Source organism: Lissotriton helveticus, chromosome 10, assembly GCF_964261635.1.
Source record: "Lissotriton helveticus chromosome 10, aLisHel1.1, whole genome shotgun sequence".
NCBI lineage: Eukaryota > Metazoa > Chordata > Amphibia > Caudata > Salamandridae > Lissotriton > Lissotriton helveticus.
The window spans coordinates 1,157,473,083-1,157,490,726 of record NC_136071.1 but is presented as its reverse complement, the minus strand read 5'-3'; the positions used below and the strand labels follow the sequence as shown (position 1 = coordinate 1,157,490,726).

At 42.2% G+C, this 17,644-nt stretch overlaps 1 protein-coding gene across 8 annotated transcripts in view; it reads right to left on the bottom strand.

Annotated features, from left to right (window-relative positions):
• THRB (thyroid hormone receptor beta) overlaps positions 1-17,644 on the bottom strand; it is a 597,833-nt gene that overhangs the window by 119,190 nt on the left and 460,999 nt on the right. The window contains exon 1 of one of the 8 annotated variants that reach the window (XM_078663977.1): positions 13,472-13,655. The exons of the other annotated variants lie outside the window; for them this stretch is intronic. Coding sequence (XP_078520103.1) covers positions 13,472-13,505 — 34 coding nt within the window. The 5' untranslated portion in view covers positions 13,506-13,655. Of the gene's footprint in view, positions 1-13,471; positions 13,656-17,644 lie in introns of those variants that run through there. 8 annotated transcript variants of the gene reach the window in all.

Genomic DNA, 17,644 nt, shown 5'->3' with positions numbered 1-17,644 from the left:
CATATAAGTAATTGATTATGTGTTTGGCCTCTTCTGACGAAAATGTTCAATAAATTAGTTTTACGCTTTCATGCCTTTGCCAAGGTGAAACCTCAAAGCAGTGAGGATTTGAGGTGTCTGGCAGCTTTTCAGTTGTCCTTATTCAATGGTGGGAAGAGAAAAGGCCAGTTCCAATATCAGGGGCAGTAGCGTACCGCCAAGGACGTGAAATACTGGCACGTCATCACTTCCTGGGATCCTTCCACAGTAGACGCCATATGAGGGCGATTCGGCTACAGCCATTTGAGGATGCCCCTGACTGGTCCCAACCTCTGCTGCTGTTCCCTGGTGGCTCCTCCTGCAGGATCCGCAGAAACAGAGGGGTTCTGCTGCAGTTGAGAGGAGGCATTTTAAGATATTGTCCACAGCAGGATCTGGAGATGATGCGGTTGCTTAGGTACCAAGCCCACCATCCATGGACCACTCTGGGAGACAGCACACATTGACAAAGATTGGGATTGGGAATCTCTTCAAGTTCTGCAGGGACATCTTCAAATTGTCACAGCTTCTGGAAAGAGGACGTCAAGGGACGATCTAGCGTTTAGTGTCAGAAGTATACAACCCGAGCCACACGCCTTAAAATCTGACTCTACCTTCGTAAAAAGGTCCATCCTGACACAAACCTCTCATACAACGCGTGGCCCAAGAGACGCAGGGAGACAAGAGTAGGAGAGGTCTCACTACTGCACAATGCACCTCTTACCATCATCCAAGCCTTCAATCATCCTATCATCAGCGTAAGACCAGTAGGAAAGGAGCTCCTAGGGCAGCACTTATCTACACTCACACTCACATCAGTGGACCAGTTTTTATAAAATGAGCTTCTCAGACCACACGCCAAAAACTCCACATTAAGCACAACATGGAGGCATTTTGATCACCCCTCGCCTCTTGCATGTTTCGGTCTCTGACACTCACCTGGAGTGAGGCTGAAGAAATAAGGTGGGAAAGTAGATTTACTGATTAAGGGGAAAATTACCTGAGCTTGTTTGTGCCATGAATAGGAAGTAAACAGAGTGGACACTCAGGGGATATTTGCATTCTAATCTCCAAGAGGCTTCTGTGTACTGCCACAGCATAGGAGTGGTCTTTTCCTGGCCACTAGAATGCATTTGCAGGTCAGTAATGAAGGGGTTGCTTCCCCCCTAAAAACATCCACTAAGGTTAAAATTTGCAAACTGAAACCTCTACCAGAGCTTGAATTGTGATGCAACATCTCACAAAACAGGTGAGTGGTAGCGTTTGACTACCACGGACAATGCATATTTCCAGCTGCAAATTTAGGGTTTTATTTTCTCATTTATTTTTAAACCCAACATTATTGGGGTCATTTGGCTTTATAGAAGAGGCACTTTACTGCCAACTGGAGATTTTATAAGTGCAAGTGAAAGGGGGGGGGGGGGCATGAGTGAACAGAAGAGCGAGGCTGAAGGACAAGTTTCTTTATAAGGTTGCAGAATTTGAAGTTGCCTTGCAAAATCCTCTGACAGCACCATAAGGGCAATTCTTTAATCCTTACAATACGCTGGTTCACCCTCACCAAAACGCCCTATTAAAACGCTGGTCCCTTGCTCTTTAACCGCTTACCCGCGGCGGCAATTCCACTACGGTGTGGCGGTTTAGCAGTGTGGGCGGGGCCGCATCAGCCAACGGACGTGCGTGGCACAACGGAGGTAGTACTCGTGACGGCCGTTGGCCGACGAACGCATGGAAGGGGTTAAGATGAAAGTGAGCCTCAGGTAGCAGTTATGGAGACTACATGTGGTTTATGTACAGTAGAGATGGATTCAGATAAAGTGTTTATTTAGACTACAAAACACAACAAATTGCTTATTGTTGTCAATTGTAGGGGCAGCTTTAGAGCAGTGTGAAAAGTGCCACTGTACTGGGCGACGAGCTTTTGGAGCACTGTGTTTTGAAATCGTTCATGGGTTTAAAGGCACCTGCTGTTGAGTGCCTTGTGTATCCAGCAACTTCCAGGAAAGAATAAATATTTCAAGGTAAAGCTGTGGATTATTGTTCCTGATGGAAAGAGATTGGAGTTTTGTCCAGTGGCGGTTTTGGCTCATCATGAAGTAGTGTATAGGGTTAATTATTATTATTATTATTATTATTAATCGGGTTTTATAAAGCGCAAACAACCCGGAGGCCTCGTAGCGCTAAGTACCGTCATACTAGAAGGGAAGGGATTAAATGAACAGATAAGTTTTCAGATCCTTCCGAAATTTTAAAAGACTAGGCTCACTGCGAAGGGAGGTGGGCAGAGAGTTCCATTCTTTCGCGGCATTCCAAGAAAAGGAGCGTCCGCCCCATCTGGTCCGTCTGATTTTGCTAACAGTAGCCAGAAAGGCAGTGCTGGATCTTAGGGATCTGTGAGGGAGATAGGGTATTGCCAAAGAACAAATCATAGTGGGGGCATTCTTCCACATAGCTTTGTGCATAAGACAAAGAGATTTAAACAGCACTCTGGCCTTAACAGGGAGCCAGTGCAGTTTCTTCAAGGCAGTGGTGGCTGACTCTCGTTTGTTGAGGCCCAACAGGAGGCGGGCTGCAGCGTTCTGGGTCACCTGTAGTTTTTTTATTGTAAATGCGGGGGCACCTAGATATAACGAGTTCCCGTAGTCTAGGCGGGACAGAATAATGGCTTGAACCATTATTCTGCGGGCTTCAAAGGGGAGAAGGGGCAACACTTTTCTCAGCATACGCATTAGTCCAAAGCATGTGGCAGAGAGAGTGGTAGCTTGCTGCATAAAGCTGAGATTGGAGTCTAGCCAAATGCCTAGGCTCTTTATGTGGCACTTTGGTTGGGGTATGGGACCCATGCACGGTGGCCAATCTGACAGAGGGCTGGGAATGGTTGAATTGCCCAACACCATGAGCTCAGTTTTCTCGCCGTTTAATTTTAAATGCGAGGTGGCCATCCACTGAGCTACCGCTACCAAACAGTTACTTAAGTTGGATGAAGAAGAGTCTGCCTGGTTCATAGATACCACTAATTGTGTATCATCGGCGTAGGTGATTATATCAAGGCCGAAAGAGTGCACTATGTCAGCTAACGGTTGCATGTAAATATTAAAAAGGGTAGGGCTCAATGAAGAGCCCTGAGGTACACCTTGATCCAAGGGCCAGACTTTTGAGTGAATGGTACCCTCAACTACCCTGAAGGATCGATTTTCCAGGAATGACTGGAGCCAATGCATGGCCTTCCCAGAAATTCCCATCCGATTGAGGCGGTGAAGAAGAATGCTGGTATTAACGGTATCGAAGGCGGCACTAAGGTCGAGCAACATAATTGCTGTAGTGCCGCCTTGATCCATTTGCTTCCTGGCCAGCTCAGTTACCGCCAGGAGGGCCGCCTCAGTTCCCAATTTTGGGCGAAAGCCCGCTTGGGAATCGTGGAGAAGATGATGGTTCTCTAAAAATTGAGTAATAGATGAGTTGACATGTTTTTCTAAGAGTTTGCTGATCCACGGAAGGAGGGAAATAGGCCGATAGTTGGCCATATTACCTGGATCCAGGGTGGGTTTCTTCAGCAAAGCCCTGACCTGTGCACATTTCCATGCGGTGGGTACAGAACCTGTGGAAATGGATAAGTTTAGTATATTGAGGATAACAGGTTTGACAATGTGCTCAATTTTTACTAACTGATAGGGAGGGGCAGGGTCTGTAGGAGATCCTGATTTCATTTTCATCATAATAGTCCCAAGTGAGTTCTCATCCAGCAGTGGAAAGTCATTTAATGTTGGAGTCGTGACATTAGATGAGCTGGCTCCCATATCCTGGGATAGATTAGGTGAGCTAAAAGCTGAGGCAATTTTTTGTATTTTACTATAGAAATACTCAGCTTGACTTTCGCAGCAGGCCTGAGCTGTGCTTGGGTCAGCAGGAACCAGGGGGACATCAACCAAGAATTTTGCTATCTGAAAGATTTCTCTAGAAGAGTTGGAGGCAGTTAAAAAATTTTCCTCGAAGTATAAAATTTTGGTTCGTCTAATTTCTAATTTATATTTTTTAATAGCCTCAAGGTGTGTTGTTTTGTCTATCTTACTACGAGAAATCCTCCAGTTTCTTTCAAATCTTCTGCATGCCCTTTTTAGTTCTTTAAGTTCAAGAGTGTACCAAGGTGATTCCTTGGACTTAGTTTTTTCTTTAAGGGCTTTGATAGGTGCAATAGAGTCCAGGGCTGTGCACAGCCATTTGATGTAATTCTCATATTGCGCTGCAGGGTCTGTTGCCCTTTGGGGAGGGGCGGCCGAAAGTAAATTGGCCCATTGGTCTGGGGAGACTTTGGACCAATCTCTTCCAAAAAGGTTGGTGCGAGGAGAGGGCTGAGATGGCGTAGCTGGGGTCCACTGAATAGGTATTAGATAGTGGTCTGTCCAGGTAAGAGGTAATGGAGTCCCTGCTTCCAGTCTATTATCATTGCTGAAAACACCGTCAAGAAGATGGCCCTTTTCATGCGTAGGCACAAAGCCTTTCTGTGTAATCTGGAGAGCAGCCATACTGTCCAGAAATGCCTTAGCCATGGAATTGTTAGGATCATCTAAGTGAATATTTATATCTCCTAATACAGAGAAATTGGATCTACTAACCACAGAGTTAGCTATTTTTGACTGAACTGATTCAATGAAATCCCCTATTTGATTGGGAGGGCGGTATATAAGTACACCAGAGAATGAGTCTGTGGGTGAAAGTTCAAGAGTGAATAACATACTCTCACAATTAGAAATACCGGCCGATGAGGTTCTACAAAGATAATGATTTTTAAGAAGGATGCCTAGGCCGCCTCCTCTACCTTCTGATCTATCCAGTCTCTGCAAGGTATATCCCATTTGCAAAATAGAGGTGATATCCATGTCAGAGGCGTCTTTTAACCAGGTCTCCGTCAGGAATATTGCATCTGGTTCATGTTCCTCCAGCAGGAGAGACATTTGTGTGGCATGTTTGGTCAATGACCGGCAATTTAAAAGAAACATTTTGTAGGTTTTGTTAGATGGGGATTTATCTTGATAGCTGGTCAGTGAAAATTTACAGTGTAAACAGATACCGGAAGGAGCGTCCGGGAGGACAGAATGCTGACAGGTATGAGTGATCGGAGGCATTAAGTTTTTTAGTGTGATAGAATCATACCTCATCGACCTGCCACACTCTGTACCGCCTCGCACAGGGGGCATGGCCCATGGTCCCGTCCGGTCGCGGACGGGCGCAGACGGGCTCGCCTTCGGCGCGCCCGCTGCGCCCGCCCGCTGCGCGGACGGGGGACTCTGATGTTTATATCCAGTGTAGGGGGCGTGAGGAGGGCGGGGTCGCCGATCAACTAGACCGCGATCCTACCCCTACCCAAGATGTCGCCCAAAATGAATTCAGCGCCGAGCGCCCAAACTAGCGAGGCTTTCGAGCTGAGGAGGGGGTGTGAGGCCGCTCTGGGCAACGTAATTCTTGCACCCAAGGTAGGGCCAAACAGGATCTTTAAAATCGACCTATTAAAATATTTACAGTTTCTAAAAGTAAAGCTGTTGCATTCAGTAAATCCTGTTCTCTTTGCAATTCAAGAGGAGCAAGAGTGCTCAAGGGCCCCCGGCTTCCGCCTCAGGGGAGAAAAAGGAGTATAACAATACCTCGAGCAAATGAGGAGGGACTCCTTTTGTATCCTGGGAGGGCGGGGTCGCCGATCAACTAGACCGCGATCCTACCCCTACCCAAGATGTCGCCCAAAATGAATTCAGCGCCGAGCGCCCAAACTAGCGAGGCTTTCGAGCTGAGGAGGGGGTGTGAGGCCGCTCTGGGCAACGTAATTCTTGCACCCAAGGTAGGGCCAAACAGGATCTTTAAAATCGACCTATTAAAATATTTACAGTTTCTAAAAGTAAAGCTGTTGCATTCAGTAAATCCTGTTCTCTTTGCAATTCAAGAGGAGCAAGAGTGCTCAAGGGCCCCCGGCTTCCGCCTCAGGGGAGAAAAAGGAGTATAACAATACGTTAATGTGCCTGCTGCAAAGAATGTGTACCATGCGGATCACAGAACTGCATTTTATGTGGCTAGCTCAGTGGGTCACTACTTTTGTCACAGAGATCCTTTTGTTAGTCGCAGTTCATAAATTACAATCCTAATATAGTACAGTAACCTATTGACCGTAATCGAAGAGCTGCACGCAAAATGTATGGTATATGTTAGAATGTTGTTCCCCCCCCCAGTTTTACATTATCCTAATGTTGCTAAAAAGGGATCGTTTGTGTAGAAATACATTCTGACTAGTAAAGCCAACCCCCACCACTGTGGTACATTTTAAATTCAAGGGTTGTGATTCACCAGGACAAACACTATTTAACTTTACTGCCTATTGGTATGGATGACATGTGATTCCTACACCTTGTAATTCTCTGTCTTATGTACAATTTCTTATACACTGATTTACAGACATATGATTTACTGTCTCTGTATAATGTGTGTGTGTGTGATGTAAAGTGTTCTGATCCCCTACACTGGTATGAGTAGCACCATAAAACAAAAGAAATGCACGTGATAGAGGAGCTATAGAGAGATGAGGGGCACTGCTGGAGGCTGGTAATGAGGGGATCAGTGGAGGAGGTCATTGTGGGGCGCCAAAAAAGTTTGTCGCACCGGGCGCTACCAGCGCTAACGCCGGCCCTGATCAAATGCTTCGACATTAAATTTAATCTCCAAGATATTCAATCCTTAAAAGGCATGCAAATGTTATTCAGGTTAAGCCTATCTCAGTGTTGTGAGCTTTCATCAATCAGTTGGGCCCATTCCTCACCTGTCATGTTCCTTTGATAACACAATTATATGCGGCCAGTATAGCACTGGTACTTCAGACCTTCTAAGTGGAGAAACTATACAAAATTACGAATAATTATGTAAATGACCCTGGACCCTCCTCCTACTCTCCCCAACAGATTCAACATCCGCAGAAAATGTTATGGGTGAAGGTGGAACCTCGACTCTGGAACTCGGGGACCCCTTCAGATCTGACATCTGGAAGACCACTGGGCCATCAGGAAAAAAATGATGGAAATAACCCAATGGACCTCGATGCGCACATCACTTTGATTAGGAAGCGACAAGGTTGTGCCTCCGAAGTCCATTTATGGCTTTGCTGCATTAATAGAGCAACATTAAGTCATGCTTGCTTTGTAGCACTCTGGTGCGTGCAGGTTAACTGTATCCCTATTATGCGGTATTTGGTTAGTAATTCTATCACACACAGGAAAAAGATTTATGGTATAATAGGTTTGCGGCCCGTTTGCACATGCAAAAACTTCATGGGCCATGTACAAAGCCTATTAAGTGAGTCACAATTATTTCCTAATAGGGACCGCAAAGCCATGTACCAATGTTTTGCGACCTCAATTGCGGTCGCAAAACACTTGCAAATTACCACCCTCTTCTAGAGGGTGGTAATGGAGTCGCAAATGGGAAGGGGTCCCCAGGGGACCCCTTCCCCTTTGTGACTGGCTCTGAAAATATTTTGTAAGGGCAGGCAGTGGTCCCAGGGACCACTACCAACCCTTAAAAAATGAAACAAAACGTTCCTTTTTTTTGTTAAATGCATCCCGTTTTCCTTTAATATAAATGGGCTGCATTAACAAAGCTGCTTTATTTTAAAGCAGCCCCAGACATGGTGGTCTGCTGAGCCCAGCAGGCCACCATACCTAAGAGGGCCTGCCATTCCCAATGGGGTCGCAACTTACGAGTGGCTCATTAATATTCATGAGCCTCGAATTTTGCGACCACATTGGGAATCGCTAAGTGTCTCTGACACTGTTGTACACCTCAATTTGCGACTCGCAAATTGCGACTCGCAATTGTGACGTTATTTGTGAGGCGCAAATTGGGTGGTCGTACATCTGACCCTATATCTCTAAAGACTCGTGACACTTTCCAGTAAGGTTGAGGGCAGGGCCTGCTAGGAGGTAGGGTTGCTGGGGGATTTGAATGTTCTCGCTCTGCTGTCAACAAGGGAATCCTTTGTTGCAGAACTAGGTTGATTTGACTATTTGTTAGATTCTAAGCCTTTGATGCAAAGACTATATTTTTAGGTTTGACAAGAAACTGCACTCGTGGCATTCATGGTAAACATATTATCGTGGTTAGCGCCGGGACGCCCCTTCGCTGGGACAGCTGTGCGCTCTACAAAACGGTAACCGCATCGCTGCTAGGGAGATTATCCTGCTGTGCTGGACAGCAATAAAAAACGGATGTGGTCATGACGAGCACAGGAGCACTGTACTGCATGACGAGCTGAGCTCGTCATGAGCATGAAAGGGGTTAACATAACATAACATAACATTATATTCAATATATACATTTTGTTGCAGTCAATTTTCTACTTCACACTTGCGTTCTTAACAGAAAGCAATCCGTTTATTTTTAGCACTGTAACAGGCATTAGTTCTGTTTTATTTGCCTGTGCTTGAGTGAAAGCCTGACCCTGACATGGGTGCACATGTTCGCTTTATCTGCACCTCGGATTAGCCTGACCCCAAGATGGCTGAAGGCTCTCTAGATGAACAGGGAAAGCAGGGATCCCACGAGACTTCACCCATTATGGGATCAGGCAATCAAGAGCACTGCATGGAAGCCTATTAGACTTTAACTACACACTGCACCTGCTAATCCACCCTGAGCCAGGCAGCCCTGCTGCAGCCTCTCAGTGTATCCTCTTACCGAAGACAGCTCATGAGCGACAAGCGAACAACCCAATGCAAGGCATCAGCAAATCACCAGCCCCGTTAAGACAATGTTGCCACTGTGCTCAACAGAGAGGTGTGTCAATGAAATCCTCCCTAAGTTTAACACAAGATTTTATTTATGAAAATATGGCTACTGATTGTAAAGTGAAGTCATATGTAAGCCTAACAACATCCATTGCAAATGCTCGCTGGACCCTACCGTCTCCTCAAGATGAAGAAAATGCCCATGCATATGAGCAAAAGGAATTGTGCATTTCCTTCCCTGTAGGTTTGTTATTGTTATTTCCCCTGAAGATACGCGGTCTCAATTCCAGTTTCTCTGGTTTGAGTAGAAGCCTTAATTTTGGACTTATCATTCATTCCTTATAAATAGGCCTCCCTGTTTTCCGTTATTACAGATTTTTACAGATAAATACAGACAGAAAACATTTATTTTCTTAGCTGCATTTATTTTTAAATGTGGATTAAAACGGAAATTGGGTTGCTTTTTGAGTAATTCTAAATACTGTCAGCCAGGCCAATAGCTGTGTGAAATGATAGAAAAAGGGGGCTATAAAAGAAAGGAATTTTAGTAAAGAGGCTTTGACAGCAGTAGATATGCACAAGTTTGATACTGAAATAGGCATATTTTCTTATAAGTACATTGATTTATCTTCTGTCAGTGTTTACAAAATTGAAACCTAGTAAGCATTCAAGCATGAGTGCATATTTACTGGTTAAATAAATGTGTAAATATACTAATTTCAGCTTCATTTTTACATAAAACCAAAAATAAATATGGATAAATACAGATAAAATTAGCAATTAGCAAAAAATAAATATGGATAAATACAGACGGAAATGTCAAAATACCCAAATACCATAAAACCGGGAGCCCTACTTATCAACCGTTTCAGAAATATTTTTTTACACATACCCATTTACTAAGAGTTCATACAAACGCAACGCCTTACAATTCCTTCACCCTACTCTATTTGAGAAATGGTGGGCAGACTGGGCATGGCTAGAAAACCCAATGCCAGGGGAGCGCTGTCCCATAGACAAGCATGTCATACAGCCTTATATGTTTCTGTATGTAGACTTGCATCACAGGCAGGTGGGGACTTTGATTTCTAAAGCCCCTCATTACGTAGGTCCCATAACAAATCCCCCAAAGTGTTGTTGTGCCAGACAAATGCTCTTTGAATGGAAATACCTGGACCAATTCTATTTTAACTTACTTTACTTTGTCTGTTTTTGTACTGTGTTTTTCTCTGTAAGGTAAGGTAAGGGCGAGTCTAGATGTCACACGTCTTCAGATGAATGATCATGTTCTGATATGTGCATCATCTTTGCCATATTTACCATTGCTTGGAGAGTTCCAAACAAAATCAAAATGGCTATACCTTAAACTTTTGGCCGAAACGTGTCGTGTAGAAATGTAAAAGGAATTCACCTAATTATTTGGTACTTCGAGTGATCTGCACTCAATGCGCATGATCGATCGGCTTCTAGCTGCTTGTATCTTGGACTGACAAACCCAGTCCTAGGGTCAAATATGCTTTTACCTTTCTGTTATAATCCAACCTCCTCAGAAGAAAGCAGAGTTCATCTGGTAACTGAAAATGCTATTGTTGAGAAGTTTAAAGGTTCATTCCATTTATCATCTTCGATTAATACTCCCTTTCTCTGCCGGTGTTATTCTACTCTAGTTAGTGAGGTTTAGACAAACGGAGGAAGAAGGAAAAACTAAATAAGTAGGTTTATAAGCTATGCCATTATATCTGACTCAAATGTTGTAATTTGCATTAAGAAGTCAGACGTTAGTGGATAATGTTTCTTTTTGCCAGGAGATGAGCATTAGGAAGGAGAGAAGATGATGCTTCGATCAAACAGATGTAGTTCTGGGGTAGAAAGAAAGATATTGAGCATAAAAGGGTGGTCTGGGAAAAGACAAGGAGAAAAACTGTAGCAGGAGGGAAAAGGTAAAGAACATGAACATTCAAGAGCTAGTAGCATATGTGCCTGAGTGTATGCTTATAAGGTTTAAGGTTGTTGTGAGTGGCAGCATGAGAGGAGTTAATGGACAACACTAGCCTCTATCTTTTTAATAAAATCTAGATTCTCTTGCCATGCTTAGGAGACCCGTCATTGTTGTTGATATTTTTGCAGCAAGAGCAACAAATCTCTTGCACCTTTAATTAGCTACCATCTATTAGTTCCTCTGCTGATGTATTCCGTTATGATCTTACTGTGTTTGGTTCAGACAGTGCTTAATTTGAACCAGTGGTTTCTGGTGCTCAGCACTGGCACTTAATTCACAACACCGGCACTTATGAAAGTCCGCCATATGGTGGTGCTATTTGTCTAATTTGGAAAGCAGCACAACAGTTATTTAATAATTTAACATATATTAAAATGACTAATACCTGCAGTCCAAGCCATTCTTCTAGCTTTGGGTGTTGTCTTTGAATAATCCGAATTGTCACACTTGAAGGAATGTGATGGTTAGTAGTTGTGTTGGTACGGGCATGGGCATGGGTGGTGCAAACTTCAGTGGTCTCCTGACAAGGGCCCTGCACTTATGTTTATTTACAAATTAAGTGCTGGATTCAGACACTAAAGGACTTGAGACTAAATATAAATACAATTAACATTTGGAATTTTGAAGTAGCCATTTCTTATGAATTGAATTGAATTAATTAATAATGTCTTATTTGTGGAGTATTTTCTGTATTCATATATTATTTATGTAATGTAATTTTTCTAAAGTTTTTGTAAAACAATATGAAAAAATACATGAGAATTATGTCTAAGAAGGGTTTAATCCATTTCTGATAATTCTGCAGCCCCGCCCATTTAAAGAACCTTTTCCAGCCAAAGTTCAATAAGAAATCCTTACACTCTTCAGGCTTAATGAAGCCCTACAGTAGTATATTGTTCTTTGAAGTGTACACTTCTGATTATATTAGAAAATAGATTTTATGAACATCAACTCCCTATTAGTACAATTTTAAGTCTGCATATGCCAAGGCTCCTTTTTTTGAACATTGTAGTATTTTCATCCAAGAAAGCTAGTTGATTTCCTTATTCCAGCTGACTATGCGGAGACAAAATGTTAGACAGTGGAAAGAGGAATTAAGTGCATAGGTGCAAGCATGTTGGAAAATATATAGGTATCTTTGTCAGCATCATCACTGATAATAGTTTATTCACTTGATTATGAAATTGGTAAGTGTAACAGAGCCTGGATACCCTCAAGTGTGATTAGTTGTGCCATACAAAATTACATAACATACAATAGACTGAGATCAGGCAGCCCACTATTTTCTTTCAGTGAAAATTGATGATTTCTTTGAAATGATTTAGGTCTGTAAACTTTACAACACATACATATTTCCTTTGATTTAGTACTGCACTTATATTCTGATGCTTTGCGAATTTCCTTGGGTAACATCTAGATCCTAGATTATCTGCATATAATGTGACCTGAAACGATCAATCTTCTCACTGTTTCGGATTACATTGGGAAAAGGTTCAATATACAATTCAAAGTTTATTATCAAAAATGGGTGGCCTTGTTCCTTCTTATTTGCATTTATTTACAGATTAACTGTGATAGGGTCTCCTGAATGTTGTATAATACCAGTGTTATTTTCCTGAATACAAAGCCAAAATCCATTTGTTGTAAAGCGTGGCACAAATATTTCCATCTTTATTTATCAAATGTTTTTCACAAAATGATCCCTAGCATTTAGGAAAATATGGTTGCATAACCAACTATGCCATTTTGTCATGAATCCTTGCTGATTCATATGCATCAATACACACTTAGATGTTTTAAAGATGTTCTTGTTTTAGATATCATACTACTTCTTATATGTTTGCTTGGTAAATTCTGTCCATATCCTATGACTTCATTTTAAAAAAAAATGTGTATGTCAAAAACTTGAATTAGACTATTTTAGCTGTTGATTAGTTACTTTAGAGCAAATCAAGAAGTATTGATTGATATCAGCGTCTTCTGTTGGATCAACTGGGATTCGCTAATAACAAGTCGGTGAACAAACTTGTTTACGGATAGAGGTACCATGCACCATACTGAGCATTATACCAATACAACGGAAGGAGGCCTATGAGCGCTCTTTATATTATTGTAGGGAAAGAATGAATAAGTGGAAAAAAGATTTCTCTTGATAAATTTCACACAGGCCAATCCTCATCTGATGAGTTTCACTCTGGTTTTTAGCCGACATGGATTTTTCACATCATCGTCTTCCATCTACTGATGTTACCGTTTCGTTATTTGGCAGCAGAATAGCTAAGAAGCAGAATGACTTTCTATTCACAATGTCCCTTTCCATGTCGCCTTATCGATATGAGGTGCTCATCTCAAGAACTAGCGTGTGAGACTATGAAAGCTTTTCTTAGGAACATCTTCAGATAGAATAGTGGTGAGTCCATTAAAAAGCATCCCGAGCTATATTTCTTGATAACAGTTTGATGCGCTCACAAAACACTTTAGCCCGAGTGGTGTGGTTTAGGATTATCGAGGAGGAAATATCAAGGTCACACAATATCGTGACCAGATTATCGAGGACCAAAACAGTGGTAGGTAAGTATGTGTCTATCTTCTATACCTCGTTCTGCATATACATACCTTGGAGACATATAGGTCTTCAAGGTAGACAGATGTGGAGTTAAGAATAGTTAATCTATACCTCTCTTTGTGCACTTACCTTCTTGATCTTTTGTCGTCAATATTCTGGTCATGATATTGTGTGACTTCAATATTCCCTCCTTGATACTACAATCGGCGCAGCAAACCAAGATTGGAGACTGAACGTCTAGAATGTTGATGATCTTTAACTTTCTCTCCTTCTACAGCCTTCCCCTTCGTCTGCTGTGAGACCACCCTCATGTCTAAGCGTATGAAGACACACATCCATCACATTAACATCCATTATCATTGTCCCTGGTCTTCTGTGTAACAGTTAAAAATTGTTTTATATGTTTCAATATAACTTTTATTATTTACAAAAAATATTCATTCACATTTCGAAATTTAAGTCTCCTGTTTTACAATTATTTCATCAGAGATTGCTATTCTCACAGATAAAATGTATATAGTTGTGTATAAAAAATTATTCAAGTATTTAACTTCATTTATTTGCAACTATAATCATAGGTTTAGTGCCCCGGGATGGATATGGGACAGACCTTCACCTTGATGACAGTTTTAGCTCCAATAGGTTCTCTTATATAAGAATTATGTTACAAATGTGATCATTTATAGAAATATTTTGAAAACAACTGAGAGTGGCAATTATGGTTTAATATATATATCCTTTCACATTGTTTGCCAATTCCCCCACTCTCAGCACAGCGGGTTCAGCAGACGCGAGGACGAACTTGCGTGATACGAAAAAGACACAGTTCAAGAACGCTGAGCACTCAGCGTAATTTCTTAAGATAATTTATTTTTAAATAAACGCAAACACGAACATACTGACAAAGGAGTTTTAGCCTCCTGGCCTTCGTCAATGAGATATATATATATATAGAGATATATATATATATATATATATATATATATATATATATATATATATATATATATATATATATATATATATATATATATATATATATATATATATATATTGTACCACAAAATGCCCGAAAGCTTGGCATTGCACTCGCGGGGAGCCGTCCGACAGGACTTCATGTTTCTCAAAGCTCCTTGGCAGCAGGGAATAATCAGTCACCTGACGCGTTTCGATGTGAGACATATATATATGGAGATCGAGAGAGAGAGAGATCGATGTATATGTGTATATATATATATATATATATATATATATATATATATATATATATATATATCTCTCAGATTGGGGTCCTGAAGAAGTTTTTGTCAAATTAAAAAACATGAAACACGTCGACAATAAGTTATGCCTTTGGCCCTGCGCCTGTTGATTAACAGGTAAATGTATTATAGTAAAACCGCACCTACCTGCGGTAACTGTTCTGGGCACAAACCCAGATTTAAGGGCGTATGGCAGTGGTTCCCAAACTGTGCGCCGCGGCACCCCGGTGCGCCATCAAGAGAAGCCAGGCCAGGGGCGCCGCGGACGCTGCGGGAACAAGCTTGTAATGTTTAGAAAATGCAGCTGAGCAATTAAGAAATAATGCGTCTTTTGACGCCCTACCTGTCAGCCTGAAGGCTGTAAGTAAAGCTTAATTAAATGACACCCAGCCGCAGTGCAACACCGGGAAATTGCATTTGCCACCTATTTAATCCAGAATCATCGTTTGGCCCGAGAGCCCGGCCGCCATACGCGCATACTTGCTTTCACACAGCCTCCGCATATGGCCGCCATAGACAGCAATGTCTGTCCAGCGTTATCGCTGCCAGTGTTCTGCCGAGCCTCTGGGGACCCTCTTTACAAGATAAAAGAAGGTAACAGGTTGGTTGCACACTAGATTATTCATTGCTTTAACTTTAACTGTGAAGAAGGGGAAAATTACAAACTCGTGACCCCGAAGCTTGTGTTATATTTGTATGCAGGCTGCTGTTACGCATGTCTTTCGTGTGAAGAAACACCGCGCCGGAAAGTCCAGTATGCAAACTTGCTGTGGAAATAGGCTGCAAGCAGCCAGAATTAGGTTCCCGGACCCAGTCTGACCCTCATCCACGGCCAGGCAGGTTTCCTTCTTCACCTCAGTGAAAGCAGTTCCCTCGTTTTTCCCTCCCTTAATTACTGCTGCGGAATTACCATCTTTACACGATTGTCGAGTTTAAAAACAAAGTGTATTTCTGCTCACATTTTTAACTTGCTGAAAGCAAGTGGGAAATATAAACAGAGAAGTACCTGAACTTCAAGAACTGCATGATTTAAATATCCTGGTGATTCTGAAGCTGACTTTATTCCCCATTGTGGCCCAAAACTTCATAATGCTCGATAATTAAGCCTGTGCTAATGGCCAGAGTTGGTAACCCTGGGCCTGCTGCTTTTAGTCAGATCTATAAAAAATGGCAGGTCACCTCTGTAGAGAAAAACAGGCGTTTCATCAAGCAGTTTATCCCTCCATGTATATTCACCTATTAATTATTCAATCATTCCATTCTCCGCTTCATACACATACAAAAAAATGTGTATGGGATATAAAAATTTCAACTGCTTTTGAAATTCATATCTTTAACATTTTAATCAATGATACCAAATATTTCAGATTAACAATGCCAATATCTGAAGCACAGCTGACAAAAAGACCAGCTTTCATGTTAATAGGTAAAAATTCTTGTGTTCTAGGAAAATATTACATTAAAAAATTAGAGGGCACAGCTGTTAAAAATCTATTAACTATGATTGTGCTCTCAGATCGCTGTTTTGAGTTGAATCTGTGGCTCTGCATTATTATTTGTTATTTTATATAGCACGGACATGGCCCGTAGGTATCAGAGCGCTACACAAAAGTAGCATGATACAAGGGAACAGCAAGTTACTGTTACAATAATTATGTTCAGTTATTGTCGCTGCTGAAAAAAAAAGTGACATAATGGGGAGCCCCGGCCCACTGCCAATTAGGTCAAGGGAGCCACAGGTCGAAAAAGTTTGGGAACCACTGGCGTATGGGGAGAGGGTCTTCCCCTTATCTATACCAAGAGACTAATTGTGTAATCATATTTGTAAATGTAGGAAAGGCATACATGAATTACATTTTTCCTGGTTTTTCATGCAGAATGTAGACTGTCTAGGAGTCTGGGCTGCTCTGGCCCTTTCTGGATAGAGCACGGCTGATTTGCATACACGTAGTCCATATCTGTGATGGCGCAGAGAAGGTAAGAAGCACTGTATTGGATTGCTGCTCAGAGGAATTCTCAGCTGTCTCAAGCATTTCCATTGGGTAACATTTTTTGTTATCTTTCTGTTTCAGCCAATCGAACGAAGCGGGTGCTTCTTCAGTGACAGACTATTAAGGTATGTTCAAGAAGGACAATTCTGTCTCTCTTCCCATGGGAGGGCTATACATAGGCAACATCCACCCAGGGAGTAAATTCAGTTGGAAGGTTGCCACTGTGCCCACATGTTGTGCATGCTGTAGACCCCAGGAAGGGTAAGCCTCCACAGGGAGCGTTGCTTGATAGCAGGCAACAGTGGGCTCCTTCCTGGTAAGTAGGGTTTCTCCACTTCACTTGTGGTGAGGTTCCAGGTGTGCAAAGCACAGTATAGCTACTCTTGGTATCTTAGGATCTGGATGCCTTTTCCTAGAAGATTGGGTGGAAGCACTGGTTCTGAGTCCATCCCACGTCTTGGATATCAACACTGGTTAACCAAGGCATGGTTAAGCTTCTCCAATAGAGTACGTTGAAATGAGTGCAGGCACTACCAACAGGGTCTCTGATTTCTGATTTCCCCCAACTATCTCTCTCAATCATACTCCAGAAGTAAGCCCCATGCTGTCGGTGCACGACCCTCTCTCCAACGCCTGCACAGAAACAATCCTTCCCTGCACTAGGGGCTTTCTATGTCTTCCTGTGTGTGTAATGGAACAGTTTGTCCCTGAGGCCTAGAACACTCTGTACTACTGCACCAATGCATTGTTTACCTTCCCTCGTGCTGATGCTGCCACAGACCTACTGAACACAGCTCTGTAACCTCAGGAGCTTTCAAGGGCTTCCACCTAGCCTTTGTGTGCACAGATGTATGGCTGCCTGGAGGCTTCCTTGTTCTCACCATGAAGGAACAAATGTACACAAGCGCACACTAGAGCATACTTCCCAGCACTCAATCAATTATTCGTGATGTGCATAGTGCTGATAATCATACTTGATTTGCATAGTGCTGATAATCAATCTTGATTTGCATAGTGCTGATAATCATTCTTGATTTGCATAGTGCCGATAA